Source organism: Dermochelys coriacea, chromosome 1 (assembly GCF_009764565.3).
Source record: "Dermochelys coriacea isolate rDerCor1 chromosome 1, rDerCor1.pri.v4, whole genome shotgun sequence".
Taxonomy (NCBI): Eukaryota; Metazoa; Chordata; order Testudines; family Dermochelyidae; genus Dermochelys; species Dermochelys coriacea.
Genome location: NC_050068.2, coordinates 351,374,985 through 351,389,890, shown reverse-complemented (window position 1 = coordinate 351,389,890; position 14,906 = coordinate 351,374,985). Strand labels below are relative to the sequence as shown.

Below are 14,906 nucleotides of genomic sequence, written 5' to 3'. Positions count from 1 at the left end.
TGAAAGGCAAACTGTCAGGCTGGAGGGAGGTTTCCAGTGGAGTTCCTCAGGGATCGGTTTTGGGACCAATCTTATTTAATCTTTTTATTACTGACCTTGGCACAAAAAGTGGGAGTGTGCTAATAAAGTTTGCTGATGATACAAAGCTGGGAGGTATTGCCAATTCAGAGACGGATCGGGATATTATACAGGAGGATCTGGATGACCTTGTAAACTGGAGTAATAGTAATAGGATGAAATTTAATAGTGAGAAGTGTAAGGTTATGCATTTAGGGATTAATAACAAGAATTTTAGTTATAAGTTGGGGACGCATCAATTAGAAGTAACGGAAGAGGAGAAGGACCTTGGAGTATTGGTTGATCATAGGATGACTATGAGCTGCCAATGTGATATGGCTGTGAAAAAAGCTAATGCGGTTTTGGGATGCATCAGGAGAGGCATTTCCAGTAGGGATAAGGAGGTTTTAGTACCATTATACAAGGCACTGGTGAGACCTCACCTAGAATAGTGTGTGCAGTTCTGGTCTCCCATGTTTAAAAAGGATGAATTCAAACTGGAGCAGGTACAGAAAAGGGCTACTAGGCTGATCCGAGGAATGGAAAACTTGTCTTATGAAAGGAGACTTAAGGAGCTTGGCTTGTTTAGCCTAACTCAAAGAAGGTTGAGGGGAGATATGATTGCTCTCTATAAATATATCAGAGGGATAAATACAGGAAAGGGAGAGGAATTATTTCAGCTCAGCACCAGTGTGGACACAAGAACAAATGGGTATAAACTGGCCACCAGGAAGTTTAGACTTGAAATTAGACGAAGGTTTCTAACCATCAGAGGAATGAAGTTTTGGAATAGCCTACCAAGGGAAGCAGTGGGGGCAAAAGATCTATCTGGCTTTAAGATTCTACTTTGATAAGTTTATGGAGGAGATGGTATGATGGGATAATGTGATTTTTGGTAAGTAATTGATCTTTAAATAGGCCTAATCCCCTGAGATGGGATATTAGATGGATGGGATCTGAGTTACCCAGGAAAGAATTTTCTGTAGTATCTGGCTGGTGAATCTTGCCCATATGCTCAGGGTTTAGCTGATCGCCATATTTGGGGTCAGGAAGGAATTTTCCTCCAGGGCAGATTGGAAGAGGCCCTGGAGGTTTTTCGCCTTCCTCTGTAGCATGGGACACGGGTCACTTGAGGGAGGATTCTCTGCTCCTTGAAGTCTTTAAACCACGATTTGAGGACTTCAATAGCTCAGACATAGGTGAGGTTTTTCGTAGGAGTGGGTGGGTGAGATTCTGTGGCCTGCGTTGTGCAGGAGGTCAGACTAGATGATCAGAATGGTCCCTTCTGACCTTAGTATCTATGAATCTATGCTTTGAAGAGAAAGTCTGGGATATATACCTTAACACACTTAAAACCACCTTCGCCTAACAAGGACTCTCCACCAGAGAAGTAGAACGCATCATGGAACAGGCCACCCAAATACCCTGGGAGAACCTGCTTCCATACAGAAATAAACCCCCTCTGACCACATACCTCTAGTTAACACCTACTACCTCACACTGGAACCCGTATGGGGTAGTATCAAACATTTATAACCCATGCTCAATGAGAACCCCCTTTTCTGGCCTTCAGACAACCCTCCTCTCCCAGCCAATTTCAAGGTCATTATTAGAAGCAAGCTCCCCACAGGCCAGGACACACCATCTCAGAGCAGCACCTGGGTGACCAGATGTCCCGAAATTAGGGGTACAACCTGGAACTGTTGCACCGCTGTGCTTCCTTAACTCCCCAGCTTCTCACAATGCTATGCCAGTGATGAGCAGCAAACCCCTACAGGTGCTGAGATCGCTAAGCCATCAGCACGTGGAGCCCCACACCAGCTAAATTGTATGAATGCTCCTTGAGTCACTCATGAATCATACAGGGAGAGGTACCAGCCAATCCCCCCAAAGTTCAGCTTTGCACCCCAGAAATATATTGTCTTACGCTGCTCAAGACTCCCTTGGACAGTGCAAGCTCATTAGTTAGTTTGCCACTTCTTCAAAGGAAAGTGGACCCTCACCAGCCTTTGAAATCTGAGTTGAGATTCCCCAAGCACTTAAATCAGTGTGTTTTTGGTTGATGCAAAACATAAAACAGATTTATTAACTACAGAAAGATAGATTTTAAGTGACTATAAATAGCAGGCATGGAGGTCAAAGTTGGTTACCTAAGAAATAAAAATAAATTCATAGTCTAAACGCTAACTTTAACACACTAAGCAAGATTTGAATTAAGCAGTGTCTCACCCTAACGGAAGTTATAGGCAGTTCACAGTTCCAAATACAGAGACTGAACTCCCTTCCAGCCTGGAACGGGTCTCCCCAGTTCAATACCTTCCAGACGATCTTCCAGGTATTGAGAAGTGCATGCATATGGGGGGAGGGTGGAGGTGGGGCTAAGTGATGATGTCACTTTCCTTCTTTTATACTTTCTTCCAGCTGCTAGAAAGATCCTTGCTGTGATGGTGGGTTAGGCTGCCCTTGTGGCCTATGTGCCCTCTCTGAGAGGCCTCTGGGAGAGTGGATTATTCTTGATAGGCCATCAATGCCTGTCTGGCCATTGAAACATATGTTAACAATTTATGCTAAACAATCTGTCCCACCTTGTATTTTGCTGTGACGCTCTGAGTACATATCCCAGACCTGCAGAAGAGCTCTCTGTAAGCTCAAAAGCCTGTCTTTCTCACCAAGAGAAGTTGGTCACCCACCTTGTCTCTAATATCCTGGGACAGTAATAACATTGTATATAACTTTAGATGCTCAGTTGTAAAGATGTTGGTGTGAGCTTCTGTGCCTTAGTTTGCCCATCCATAAAATGTAGCTAATATTTATTCCACAGGGATGCAGATGATTAATGAATTAATGTGTGTAGTAAAGTCCTAAGAGGATGTCAAGTGCTAAAGAAATGTTTACTATTAGGGTTTAAAACTCATCTGTCATCATTGTGCTACATAATAGATAATTTCACAGTATATGTTAACATTTAGTAAATCAGTACTGTGGTATGCCAGAGATTTTGAAGACATGAATGATTGTCAGTAATCACCAAAGGGATTACCTGGAGACAAACTGAAGTTTTTTCCCATATGCACCCAATACATTTTGTCTTTCCTGATCTCCTCCAAAGGAGTTGCAAAACATGGAGAAATGGTTCTCAGTAATTGAGAGGGAAAAGTGGCCTGAGATGGAGCTAATATAGGAGATGTATAATGAGATGAAATTGAATTCAACAAGACGAAATTCAGTAAAAGCAAGTGCAAAGTACTACACTTGGGAAGGAAAAATCAAATGCATCATTTCACAATGACAAATAAGTGGCTAGGTGATAGTACTGCTGAAAAGGATCTGGGAGTTAGTGGATCACAATTTGAATATGAGTCAACAACGGGGTGCAGTTGCGAAAAAGATTAGTTTCATTCTAATGTATTAACAAGAGTGTCAATTGTAAGAGACGGGAAGTAATTGTCACACTCTTTTGGCACTGATGAGGCCTCAGCTGGAGTCCTGTGTCCAGTTCTGAGCACCACATTTCCGGAAGGATGTGGACAAGTTGGAGAGATTCCAGAGGAGAGCCACAAAAATGATCAAAGATCATTTAAAAAATCTGACCTACGAGGAAAGGTTAAAAAAACTTGGCATGTTTAGTCTTGAGAAAATACGACTGGTGGCGGGGGACCTGATAAGTATTCACACGTTAAGGCCTGTTATAAAGAGAATGTTGATCAATTGTTGTTCATGTCCGCTGAAGGTAGGACAAGAAGTAATAGCCTTAATCTGCAGCAAGGGAGACTTAGATTAGATATTTCTAACTGTGAGGGTAGTTAACTTCTGAAATAGGCTTCAAAGGAAGGATGTGGAATCCCCATCTCTGGTGGTTTCTGAAATCAGGTTGGACCAAACACTAGTCAGAGATGGTCTAGGTTGACTTGATGACCTCTTGAAGTCCCTTCAGGTCCTATATTTCTGTGATTCTGACATCATCACTATGATGATGATTAAAAAAGCTTTTAAATACTAATAGAGGAAACAGACCTGGAAGTATTTTGCGTGAGTGAACTTCGATAATCTCTGAGAGTTTTCCCCACCTGCATTGTATGTCATTGTGTTTCTTGTAGGACTCCCTCATGGAATAACAGCTGTGATCTGTTTAATGATCACTAGAGTGGCAGCCATATGAATTTTAATCCTCCTTGGCTTGTGCAACAGATGCACAAAAGGATATTTAGGATACCAAAATCCTATTTCTTTTAATGAAAGGTTTGCGGTGCACTTTTTAGCATCAAAAGAGGACTCTAATAAATATGAGGTTGATTAGTTTTTCTCTCTTTACTCCTACATGCTGTAATAATACATAACATTTGTTCTTCAAATATATGCCCCTATGGGTACTCCACATTCTGTATGTGCATGCTCATGCGCCTTCTCCCAAAGATTTTTTCCTGAGCAGTGTCTGTCCTACACATCTGCGCCCTACACATCCGCTTGCTCTGGACAGTGGGTATGTGGGGAGGGGCAGATCTGCCAGTGCTCCAGTTCCTTTTCAACCACCTGAGGTTGGAGACAGAATATTGTGGTGTCCACTACTTGCCTGCATAATATGTACCTTTTTTATTTTTATCCCCTTATTTTATCTTTTTGTAACCTTGATTTTTATTTTAGTGCTCTACCTTAGCACAAGTTTCCAATTTTCTTTGTGCTCTCACCTGTCCCTGTGTTTGGCCATGGCTAGGGCTCCCAGCCTGGGCCTTTCTTCAGCTGCGGTTTATTCCTTGTCTGACTGTGCTCCAAACCCAAGGTTTCAAACCCTGCCAGACCTGCCACAACTATTTCCCCTCAGCAACAGGAATTCCAGCTGCCTTGGAGAGTCCCACGTCCCGTCTAAGAGCAAGGTCTACATCAGGTTTAAAAGCTGACTTTGCAAGCTGAGGTGAGGTAGACTAAAGCTCCGTTTTGGTGGGTGATCTCTGAGGCCTGCAAGGATAGATTCTCCCCTGTACATCTGCTGCAGCCTCTTTGACTTACGCTGCAGCTCCAAGGAGCAAAGAGCAGGGGACATCTTCAAAGGCCTCCAAACACTCTAAGAAGACGCGATCCCAGTCCCTTGATTGGGGCTTGAAGCACTGTGAGGGGGTCTCCCCAAAGATCAGGGTCTAAGAGACTTTGCATCCCGCTCCGGGTACTGCTGAGGCTCCTGCTTTTTTTGGCACTGAAGGCTCAGTACTGCTGAAGAGATCAGTATTGCTGAAGAGATCTACCGCCCACGTAAAGAGAAGTCTCTCAGCAAACAGACACACTCAACAACGTTCTCTGTACCTTTGGAGCCCTCCAGATGCAGGGACTCAAAGAAACCACTGACCCTGACTTCGGCACCCCCTAAGGGCCATGGGAGTATGCAGGCCTGTTCATCCACACAGTCTCCAGTATCGCTTGATCCTCTTCAGCTGAAGGAGTACTGCCCCAGATCACCAGTGCCGAGTTTGTTCTTTCCCACCAGGACCTCTGCATGACAGAGGAGCCAGATTCCACTCTCTTGAGAGGTGCAGAGAGGATGCCTTTTTCAGTACTTCAGGCACCCACCGATACTGACCTACTGATTGGTACCGCCACATCTTGCTACAAAACGTTGGCCACCTGTACTGACTTGGATGCCATTTCCCACCCAGCTGCCAGTACCTATCCAACCCCCAGTACATACTCAGCTGCCAGTACCAACACCCTTAGCTTCCCCATTGGACACAAGGGATTACATATCTTCTGAACTGGACATCTCTGTCCAGGATTCAACCACCCTTCCCTTCCCTCTTCCATCCCCTGAGTGTACCCTAAGGAGACTCTGGGATCTGGCCATCTCCCTCCCCGCCAACCTTGGCAGGAGCACCCCTGAGGTCCTACTCACTTTCCATATGCCTTGCCACACTGAGCATTCTGGAAACCTTAGGCTTCCTACAGCAACCAGTCTTACAGGGTGCCTTCCCATAGAAAGGTATGCCAAAAGGAACAGCCCTCTGGACTCGGGGAGCATTTTGCACAGGAAGCACCACCTCTGCGGGAAGGCTTCGTGGAACACCAAGAGTCAAACTCCTTCTGCCAACAAATCCTCTTCATGACCCTTCCGCCATTCTACACAGCCGACTTCAAAGTTTTTCAGGACTTGATGAAGAAGGCAGCCGAGACTTTACAGCTCCCCCTGGAGCAGGTGCAGAAATCCCAACATTCCCTGATGGATATCCTCCATGCTATATCACAAGGCAAGATAGAACTGCCTATTGATAAGGTTACGATTTTGTCATGGATATTTTTAGTAAAAGTCAGGGACAGGTCATGAATTCCATGAATTTTTGTTAATTGCCCATGACCTGTCCATGACTTTTACTAAAAATACCCCTTACAAAATGGGGAGGCAGGAGGGTCCAGCACCCTTCAGGAGCTGCTCCCTTCCCCCTGGGGCTCCCTCCTACCACCTGCAGTGACTGGGAGCTGGGTGGTTCCCCCACTGCTGGTGGTGGCTGGGCTGCTGCAGGGCACCCAATATCATGGAGGTTGTGGAAAGTCAGGGAATCCGTGACTTCCATGACATACTTGTAGCCCTATCTATTGATGATGCACTATTGTCACCAGCCCATAACATCTGGCAGACACCTGCCACCATTCTGCCTGTGTGCAAGATGGTGGGCAAAAAATACCATCATCCGCCCAAGGGCTCTGAATATTTTTTGTTCTCATCCCAACGAGAGGAACGGGCAGCCCCTGCGGAGAGCTACTTCTCAGCAGCATTACAATTTAGGGAAGCAAAATTATCATGCCCTGCTGGCAAAATAGAATTACAGCATCTACTCAAAGTTCTTTCAACTTGCTGATAGTCTGCCACAGGACCAAAGGGACCAATTTGAAGCCTTTACATATGGCTCTCAGTAGTTGGTACTCACCTCTGTCAGATGGGAATAGTCGTCTTCCCCGACTTGGACAGCTGGCTTCTCAAGGGCCACTTCTTCTCAGAAGTCAGGTCAGACACAAAAGTCTCTAGCTCTGTTTGTTTCTTTCCCTGGGCCTTCACCTCAGTGCAGAGAAGTCCAACCTAATACCCGTTCAGCATAGAGACTTAATGAGGGCCATGCTGGACTCAGTAACCAATAGGGAATAACTAACCACAGACAGGTGTGATACCATGTCCAGCCTCATATTTATGATACAACAGAGCCCTCAGACCACAGAGGGGTCTTGCCTACAACTCTTAGGTCATGGTGCCCTGCACATTTATGGTGCCCCTTGCAAGGTTCCACTCCAGATGCCTTCAAACCTGTCTCAGAACCTTTTACATACCAAATAGACACAGCCTGTCCAAACAAGCGTTCATTCCCCACGGGGTCCTTGACACTCTTGATTGGTTGAAGGACCCCTACAGGGAATGTGTTGGGATGCCCTTCTCACATTGACCTCCCACCAAGACAGCCACCAAGGATGCCCCTATGTTAGGTTGAGGAACACACCTGCAGAAGTTTACAGCACAGGGCAAGTGGACCCTCAAGAATTGTTTCTTCACATTAATGTCCTCAAGCTACGGGTAATCTACAATGCATGCCACCATTTCCTACCCAAGGTCAAGGGTCACTCCATGAGAATTATGACACAACAGAGCAACATTGTAGAATGCCAGCTGCCAATGAGGAGCAAAATCTTCAAGATTGAGAAGGGTGTTAAAGAGCTACAGTAGACTTCAATACTATAGTGATGGATACTATGTTTAATAAATAGTTCTGGTGAGTGTGTAATCACTATGCTTATTACTTTCCTAAAAGCCCCCGCTGTTAGAGGGCCACGTGTAGTCTCCTCATTTCTACTCCAGTCTACTGCCACTATACCTTTTCCAAATTCTGTGAACCTCTTTAAATCATCTCCAGGATTCTGCTTCCTGTTGACCTTCCCTCCACCCCAAATAAATAAATACAAACAGGTAGCAGTCATGACTGGTGATACTTATTCTCTTGTGAATCCACAGGTTGGCACTGTGTCATTGATGGATCTGACATCTGCATTTAGGCTTTTTACATGATGGTATGGTTGAGACACACCTGAGTTAATCATCTCCTTGCATTGCACAGCAAAACGTTACCTATGGCTGTTTTTGTTCAGGTGTGCCATATTCTTAGCAGCAGTTTTAAAGGGTCGTACGCAAGTGATAGGCTATTTCAGCTATCGTCAGCAGATAAATTTTTCCCCCTGAAAGATCCATAGTAAATTTAACATAGTAGATTAATTGGAAAAAATGTGCAAAGGGACCTTGTAGAGTTCTCTAGTGATGACTAGAAAGTTTTCTGTTACTGCCATACTTTGCTATTTGATAATCTAGAATTTGTATTTTAAGTGTCAACTTTGAGCAGGATGTTCTTTATGGTGTATTGATTCATCTACTTTTGTGTATATTGGGGACAGTTTTTTACATGGCGGTTCCAGTGCACAACATTCAACTACTGCATATGATTAGAAAAGCTTTTAAACATCCCTTGCCTTGTCATTTTTACAGGAAAGGAAACCGTCCGAGAATAGCAATGCAAACTTAATTCTTTTGTCTGTTTTTGGACTAATCTTTACTGTTTTCTTTTTCTTTCTCTCTTCTTTGCTTTCTGCCTATCTCTGTCTCTCTTGCTGCCTTTCTATCTTGCTGTGGGTATTGCTCAGAATATTTAGACCTTCAGTCAGAGGGTATGTATAATTGTGACGTTTTCAGGGTTCCAAACATCCACCTGACAAGTAGTCTCTTCTTTTATTAGGCTACTTCCTTCTGATTTCCAAGTCCTTGATGCTGGATTGGGAACAGAGCTGCTGTATTATTGAACTGGCAAATTACACTAGAAAACTCACTCTTCCACTATCAGTTAAACGTGTGCCTAGAAGCAGTACTTTGAAATGCCTAACTGGAAGTTGTGTGGAGTCCTGTGTGAAAAATACATGCAGAGGCCGCACACCTGTTAAAGAACCCTTTAAAATAATTACAGTTTCATGTATCTCATTTTGTCCTTGAGCTTCTGCCATTCCACCTGTTCACGAGCTCTTTCTGCAAATAGGAATAGGTTTTAAAAATTTTATAAGGGAAGGGTCGGTTTATGTTCAAGTAGACTTAACAGTGACGCCTTGTTAACTGCCCTTTGTTTATGCACAGTTCTAATGAAATCAGTTATTTCTGCTATCAAAGTGGGGGGACAGTGCTGTAGTGATGTCTCCGTACTTGAGACTTTAATGAATTAATTTAGCAAAACACTTACTAGTATGTTACAAAATATTATCAGTAAAAAAAACTAAATTACATTTGTCAAATCACAAGACATTTTGAGCTGTATTGTCTTTAATTTTTTAAAATTGTGTTTTTACTCATTTTCAATAATTCATCAATTCACACTGGGTGTCCTAGTCATTTAGTGCAAATTAGCAAGGCTCTGCTGTAATTATTTCCTTGTTAGATCAGGGATTAAAAGAAAGCTCCAGTATAATATAAGTGATATCCTAATAATTATGCCTAATTTGAAAGAAGAGTTAAATCACTTTAGAAAATCATTTAACCTGTCATAACATAATGAAGCATAGTTATCAGTCACACGAGGCCACCATTCTAACATACTATATTACGAGACATTGAAAATGCAGACTGGCATTAAATGCCCCTGAGATTCAGGCAGGTTTAAAAGTTGTGGATGAATGTTATTTAAAGATATTTTTGGACCACTTGTGCTTATTTTAATCATTTTCTAATAAATATTACCACTTTACACATCTTTGACACTTTCCTGTCTTTCTCAAGCATTCAAAGGCTGAGCTGCATTTCCTTTGTCTCAAACTTGTGCTGTCAGTCTAGACTTCCTGGCAGGAAGTGTCAGTGAAATTGAAGTCCTTGTTCAGAGAGACACCAGCAGTACTCAGTATTGAGATATTTGAAATAGTGACAGGTAAAAGAATTTCTCTAAATTATATTTAAAGTGAACATGAGATCTTAAAAACTAATATTAACGCATTGCTAAGGATGTAGAATTAAGTATATGAGCCAGGAAAGCAGAAGGTTAAGGTTCCCTCAGTGGTGGTAACTCAGCCGTGTTTCACATCTTGTATATTTATGGTATATGATTAACACATAAACAGTAATAAGATTTGACATTGAACAAGTAAAGCAGCAAAAGTGAATTTTACATATGTGCAGTGTGGTACCTGTTTTTTGTGGGAAACACCTTGAATTTCCATGTTCTATGTGATTAATTTTTCAACTTCACCATTATTATCAACATAAGCTTTTGAATTGTATTTCCCTGTTATTTAAAGGGTGTAAAAAGTGTTTCACTGCTGAGTTCCCCTTACATGATGAACTTAAATGGCTCCTTTTAAAGCTGAGGCACACTAAAAAGTAGCAGATATTTTGTTGTGTATTCTTAGATGAGCATTTTAAAAAATTAAAATACTTTTTCTCCACACGTGGCTGTTGTTTTTGTTGATGTTGGTTTTTTTTACCTTTCCTTGGTGACAACTAAAATGTTGCCGAGTTTGCAGTCTATCACGTTAGATGTTTTCAAGTTAGGGACTAATGTTTTCTTTACACTCGGTGTTCTGAAAAGTGGTCATATCAGTTTAGATTTAGTATCTCTCCCATCCAGAAAAATTCAACTCTGAGCTGAGGCAAAGCATGAAAATTTTATCCCCAAAGGAGATGTTTTAATGAGCAACAAAAAAAGTGAGGTTAGAATGGAGGCTGGAATTTAGTCTAAACCATAATGTTTGCTATCTATGAAAACTATTTTTTCTGATCTCTAAATAATGCTCATTCTTATTTAGTAAATGCCTTAGGTACAGTGGCTATGTATCACAAGTAAGCACTGCAGTAGTTTTTTTTAAGTCTGAAGTAAGAAGGAGGTGATGCTAGCAAATTCCAAATTTTAGCTACATTAAGGGAGCTCCTGTAGAGCAGGAACTCCCTTCTTTTGTGTTCAATGATAGCTTAGTTCTAGGGCGAGACTGTTTAGCTTACATATGTGTTAGCAGCGGTGAAAACCTTAAATTCCTTCTTCTGAAATAGCTCTGAAATAACAGCTGGAAATGGTTGTTCCCATTGCTTTGGGCATGAACTCCTACATGGAGCTGGTATTCTCTCCATTGCATGAAGGATCCAGAAAGGAGTGTGTCTTTGATGGTACTTGTACAGTATGACCAAACAGTGGGTACCAGGCTATCTCACAATTTTCTTTTTTGCTGCTGATGAGCAAGGAAACTGGTGTAGCATCCACTTACATGCAGCAGAGAAAATAACCCCCCCAGTTTCCCAGACTGAATGGAGTTATATTGTCACAGTGGATGTTTTGAGCTCTCCCATTTTGGGATACATTTTTCTTTTCTGTGCCTCCTGATTCTTCATCCTGCATGAGCTGTGGACTTCTCATTTTTTTTGAGAAAGCATGAAAAAAATAAGCAGATGAATCAGTTGTCTTGCTAGCATTTAGTTATGCCCTTAACATGGCACGTCTGCTGGAATGCATTAAATGAATTATTCAGAAGCTAAGCATGCTGTGTAAAATTAGGCATGTAACATTTATCCATCTTTTTTTATAGAAATTGGTTAAATATCAATTTACATGTATTTAAAAAGCAAAAAACAAATAAAGGCACAGTGCCCAAACTGCAGTCACACATTTCACTGTAAAAATTGATGTTTTGTAATCAAAGATGGAAGTTTAGTGCAATTAATTATCATAGACTGGATCTTCTGTGCTGATGTACCTGTTGGCTTTTACAACATAAAATGGCGTTATGTAATTCTGGAACTATTCATTGAGCCCTTCTGTGTTCCGTGACCTTGTTTAATTACTAGCCAGCAGATAGTTTCAACAGCCTGTTGAGAAGTATGTAATTTAGCATGATTGCCATTGCATCCCCTTTTGGTTTTGTCCTTGATTAACTGTTGCAGAATTTGGCTTTAAAGGGCTTGTTTATGGTCTCAGCATGGGGCTTATATTATTTAGGTATGTTGTTTATACTACTTTTGTGTATCCATTTGTAGTGTCACCATCCTTCCTAGTCTGTCTTACAATGTTTTGATGTCTATGATACTTATTAACTGTTTACCAAAGAGAGACTAGAGGATAACTAAAGTATATCCCTGGAGCCATAATAGTAAGCTTCAGAGAATTGGATTCTAAGGTTGCTTTATTTAGTATCAAATCCATATTTTCCTGAAATACTTTAAGTCCTTGGATCATTGACTGTTTCAGACTGACTTCTTTACTGGTCTTTGACAATGAGATACATTTTATCAATGGGCTCATCATCATGAGAAGCTATGTTAGGTGCCGTGGTTTGTGGATTCTCTAGGCCTGGTCGTATGAATGAGAGTCCATCTGACATGTATGAATTCCCAGTGAAGTCATGGGAATTAAATTTGTTTTGCTAGCCTTGGTGCTTCTCAATAAGCTCATCAGTGGAAGGATGAGGCGGGCAAGGCTGTTTGATTACAGTGATCCTCATGAACATTAGAGTTAATTGTTGAGTTTACATAGTCAAATTGGTAGGCAGGGAGGAATAGCAACAAAAGATATAGCAGCATTAAAATATTTTACATTAATCTGTGGGAAAGACATTTTGGAAATAAAAAGGTAAATATTTCCTATGCACAGAAGCATCACAGTAAAGCTGCCAAAAGGAGTTTTCTTTATTAGCTGGACAGCCTAGCACTGCATTTTAACAATATAACATTTTCATTACAGGATGCTTTTATGAGACCTACAGTAACTGCAAAATGAGAACTAAAATCTTGTTCACTGCTGAGGAAGAAATAACCGTTTCAGAATACACAGTTGTATTATCAGAGTGAGAAAGCCACATGCTGCAGGAATGCTGTATAAGAGAAAAGAAAGCTAAATTTCTGGCTCCAAATAGTATCGAAGTATCAAATACCAAATAGTATCAATGATGTATATTATTCCTTATATAAGTACATACAATAAAAGATGAAAACTCAAACAAGGTGTGCACTAGATCTGCCCCTGAGGAACAAGTTTAGGGAAGTTCTTTGGCCTGTGTGATACAGGAGGTCGGACTAGGTGATCACAATGGTCCCTTCTGGCCTTGGAATCTATGAATCTATGTTTGAAATTGTTCACCAGAGAGAGAGAGAGAGAGTGGGATTCATACAGCTTCCCGAAAGGCAAATCTCTGAGAGGAATTACTCTAAGAACAAGATGACAAAGACACATTTCCAGTATGGGAGCTTCCTAAAAAATTCTCCAAAGGCGGCTAGGAGCCAGTGTGCATTTTTCAAACCTCCCACTTAACATGTGCATGTAATCAATGCATGTGTCTTGAAAAGTTTTTTAAAACGTGCTTGAAACCAGGGTAAGCTCCAAAACATGATTTTATTTGTCTATTTTAGGGGTTTGCACTGATGGCTTGCAATTGGGGCTAATTCCAAGTGTAGATGGGGTTTTCATTTTTTTTTTAATCCCATGATTTCTGTTTTTTAGGTAGCTAAACAGGGAATTTAGAAGCCTAACATGAGGCACCCTGATTATAAAATATTAGGCTTAATTTCTGCTGTTTTCTGTTTAAAAAAAAAATGGGGGCTTAATTTATTGTATTCAAAATGCCGTAGATCCCTAGATGAAGTGTGCTAAATAAGTGCCAATTATTTATTTTTCAAATATATCAATCCACTTCTCTTAGATCTGAATTCTGATCTTTGCTGGAAATGGTAAACCTAAAAAAGTGTTTTTTACGAGCTGTGAGGCGCGGTGCATCCATCAATCTATCTGATCTGTCTCTTTGAAACTTCAACCAGTGGCGTTTTGGAAGCTGCCTAACTCTAACATACAGGAGATACCTAACAAATGATGACAACTTTTGGAAGAAGTTCTATTGCAAGTAATTCCTCTTTTTCTGGAGAGACCATTGCTATGTTAATAATTATTGTATTGTGCCTGCCCTGAGGAACTTACAGTCTAAAAAGACAGACAATATGTAAGTTAGAAAAAAGCATTAGTTTAGCAAGAAAAGCAGACCACAGTGGTACAACAGATTTTTTAAAAGGGGGATGAGGGGGCATTTCAGTGGGTGACAAATTAACACTGACAAGCTTCGTGGCAGATCTCCACTCTTGAGTACATGCTCCTACAAGTAACTGAGGCAGAAAATCCCCAGACTCAAAGTTTTAAAGTTGGTTCTGGAAGGCGGCATCTCCTGCCAGCACCTCAAAGGCTCCAATCACCAGCTCCTGTCTTAAAGGAGTCAGTGTTGGCCTTAGATCTTAGTCCATCGCATGCTGTCCTGCACATTTGGCTACCCACATTTTTCATTCTTGCTCGTCAACGGCCCTGCGCTCCAAATCTTCCCATGCCATGTTGGGGTGCTTGATGTTGATCAGAACTGTTTGTTTCCATGTTACTTGCGGTCTTCCTTTCTTTCGTCTTGCGTTTTCTGGCTTCCATTCAAGGGCAGTATTTGGTAAGCATTCTTTTTCCTTCTCAGCACATGTCCCAGCCACTGATGTCCTATTTTGTAGATTGTTTGGGACAGGGTGCCTTGTCCAGTCGTTTTTCTGACTTCTTCTTTTGTCTTCCTCTCTCTCTGTTATTCCAAAAAGAAAAGGAGTACTTGTGGCACCTTAGAGACTAACAAATTTATTAGAGCATAAGCTTTCGTGAGCTACAGCTCACTTCATCGGAACATCTGTTATTCCAAACGTTCTTCTCAGACATTTGTGATGAAATACATCCAGCTTTTGAGTATCTTTCTTGTTAAGTTGCCATGTCTCACTGCTATATGTTGTGATGGTGATAACAATTGCTTTGTACACATTCAGTTTTGTCTTGAGGGAGATGTTTTTGAGTCTTCCAAATGCAGTA

General features: G+C 41.4%; 1 protein-coding gene across 3 annotated transcripts in view; it reads left to right on the top strand.

Moving 5' to 3' along the window:
- Positions 1-14,906, top strand: part of PPP6R2 (protein phosphatase 6 regulatory subunit 2) — a 171,016-nt gene that overhangs the window by 147,133 nt on the left and 8,977 nt on the right. The window contains exon 23 of one of the 3 annotated variants that reach the window (XM_043500019.1): positions 8,725-8,739. The exons of 1 other annotated variant lie outside the window; for it this stretch is intronic. In XM_043500019.1, the coding sequence (XP_043355954.1) occupies positions 8,725-8,739 (15 nt within the window). Of the gene's footprint in view, positions 1-8,715; positions 8,740-14,906 lie in introns of all 3 variants that reach the window. One more of the 3 variants, XM_043500016.1, reaches the window with a different exon arrangement.